The sequence below is a fragment of the Sinocyclocheilus anshuiensis genome, unplaced genomic scaffold, assembly GCF_001515605.1.
Source record: "Sinocyclocheilus anshuiensis isolate Anshui unplaced genomic scaffold, SAMN03320099.WGS_v1.1 scaffold189, whole genome shotgun sequence".
NCBI classification, from domain to species: Eukaryota; Metazoa; Chordata; class Actinopteri; order Cypriniformes; family Cyprinidae; genus Sinocyclocheilus; species Sinocyclocheilus anshuiensis.
The window spans coordinates 647111-648798 of NW_015540861.1; the positions used below are offsets into that span (position 1 = coordinate 647111).

Below are 1688 nucleotides of genomic sequence, written 5' to 3' on the forward strand. Positions count from 1 at the left end.
TTTTTTTGGAAGAAGGGGGGGGGGGGGGGATGTATTTCACATCCATTAGTACAGACATACCAATATAATATATATTTATGTGCTAACACAGAATAGTCTAAACTGAAACAAATATTCTCTATACCATGCTTTACTCGTTTATTTAGCAAATGAAAAATGAGTTCAAAGTTATGGAAAATAAAGTGCTATTAATTTGCACAGGACGAGCAGGTACGAAACGTGTAGGGCGAGGGGAGATTTTCCACTAGTTAATCGATCACAGATGGTTTAATTATTTCAGGTGGATAAAAAAAAAATATATATAAGAGGATAAAAATAATAAAAGCAAAAATGTTTCTCTAAATATACTTGGGCGGCCTGTCCAAGTAAAGTCTATGTGTGGGAAACATTATAGTCTGATGCACAACCCCTGGTTTTCAGTCTTTATTTATTTATTATTATTTCAAATAGAAGGATAATATTTCACATTAATGGGGCTATAATTCTGGGTGTACCTTTTTATCAGGTCGCGGTGCATTCTGGATAGAGCCCAAGGCTTGGCGTTTGTACTCCAGTCTCTCATACAGCTGGTGTAGTTTGGTGGCGGCGTAACTGGCCTGTTCGTTGATGCCTTTGCTGCCCTCATCCAGGGCCACATCCCCTCCTTCCATCACCTGACCCTAAACGCACATAAATACAAGAGGAAAGTCACAGAAAATGGCGACGGAGTGATTGGATGTAGAAGCCAGGCTCATGTCGTGTAAAACTCACGGCGTCGTCTTTCTCCTCGCTGCTGGACTGTGAGCTGCTCCTTTGCTCCTCTCGTTTAATGAGCCGCTCGTACAGGTCGCTCACCAGGAAGGATGGGTAATAGCGCTCCTTCATGGTCTCGTACACATCTCCCTGGATCCTGTGGAACACGTCTGTACCCTTGTTCCCCACCAACGTCTGCTGGATCTCTTTATAAAGAGGCTTCTCCACCGGGATCTCCCTGCTCTCCACAAAGAAGTTCTGGTAGATCTCTCCCACCAGCTGAGGCACTTCATTCTGCACAGAGGAAGAACAATCCTGACACAATCTTTTCTTGCTCATTAAGGGCATTCCTTTAAAATTCAATCTCACAGTTAGGTCATTAATTAATTTAACAAGAGATTAATTAAACAACAAAAAAATAAAACTATACACTTTGCATCGATAGCAAAAAATTGTACATAAAAATACTGTTTTAGGTTTTTTCGTAATTCCTATAAATTTCAATATAATACTTGTTTATATACAGTACCGTGCAAAAGTCTTAGGCCGTTAGTATTTTTACCAACAAAAAAAATGGTTTTAAGCGTTATTTCTATCTTTTGAAGAAACAGAAAAAACAGACTAAATCCAGAAGAACACTGGCAATGTCTCCAAGACGCTTGAAGAAACCTACCTGCAAAGCTACAGTACTGTGAAAAGTTTTAGGCACTTTTGTAAAAATGCTGTAAAGTGAGGATGTTTTCAAAAATAATGTCATAAATAGATTTTATTTATCAATTAACTTATATTTACTAAATCAAGTCAACATTTGGTGTGACCACTCTTTGTGTTTAAAACAGCTTTTGCCCTAGTTGCACTTGCGCATAGTTTTTCAGGTAGCTTTGCAGGTAGGGTTCTTGAAGCATCTTTGAGACGTTGCCACAGTTCTTCTGGATTTAGTCTGTCTCAGTTTGTTC

General features: G+C 38.9%; 1 protein-coding gene across 1 annotated transcript in view; it reads right to left on the minus strand.

Moving 5' to 3' along the window:
• The window catches only part of LOC107688014 (sorting nexin-25), a 67345-nt gene that overhangs the window by 15434 nt on the left and 50223 nt on the right, over positions 1 to 1688 (minus strand). Inside the window, exons 8-9 of the mRNA XM_016485557.1 lie at positions 751 to 1026; positions 495 to 659 (exon numbers count right to left, since the gene is read on the minus strand). Of these exons, the coding sequence (XP_016341043.1) occupies positions 495 to 659; positions 751 to 1026 (441 nt within the window). The remainder of the gene's footprint in view (positions 1 to 494; positions 660 to 750; positions 1027 to 1688) is intronic.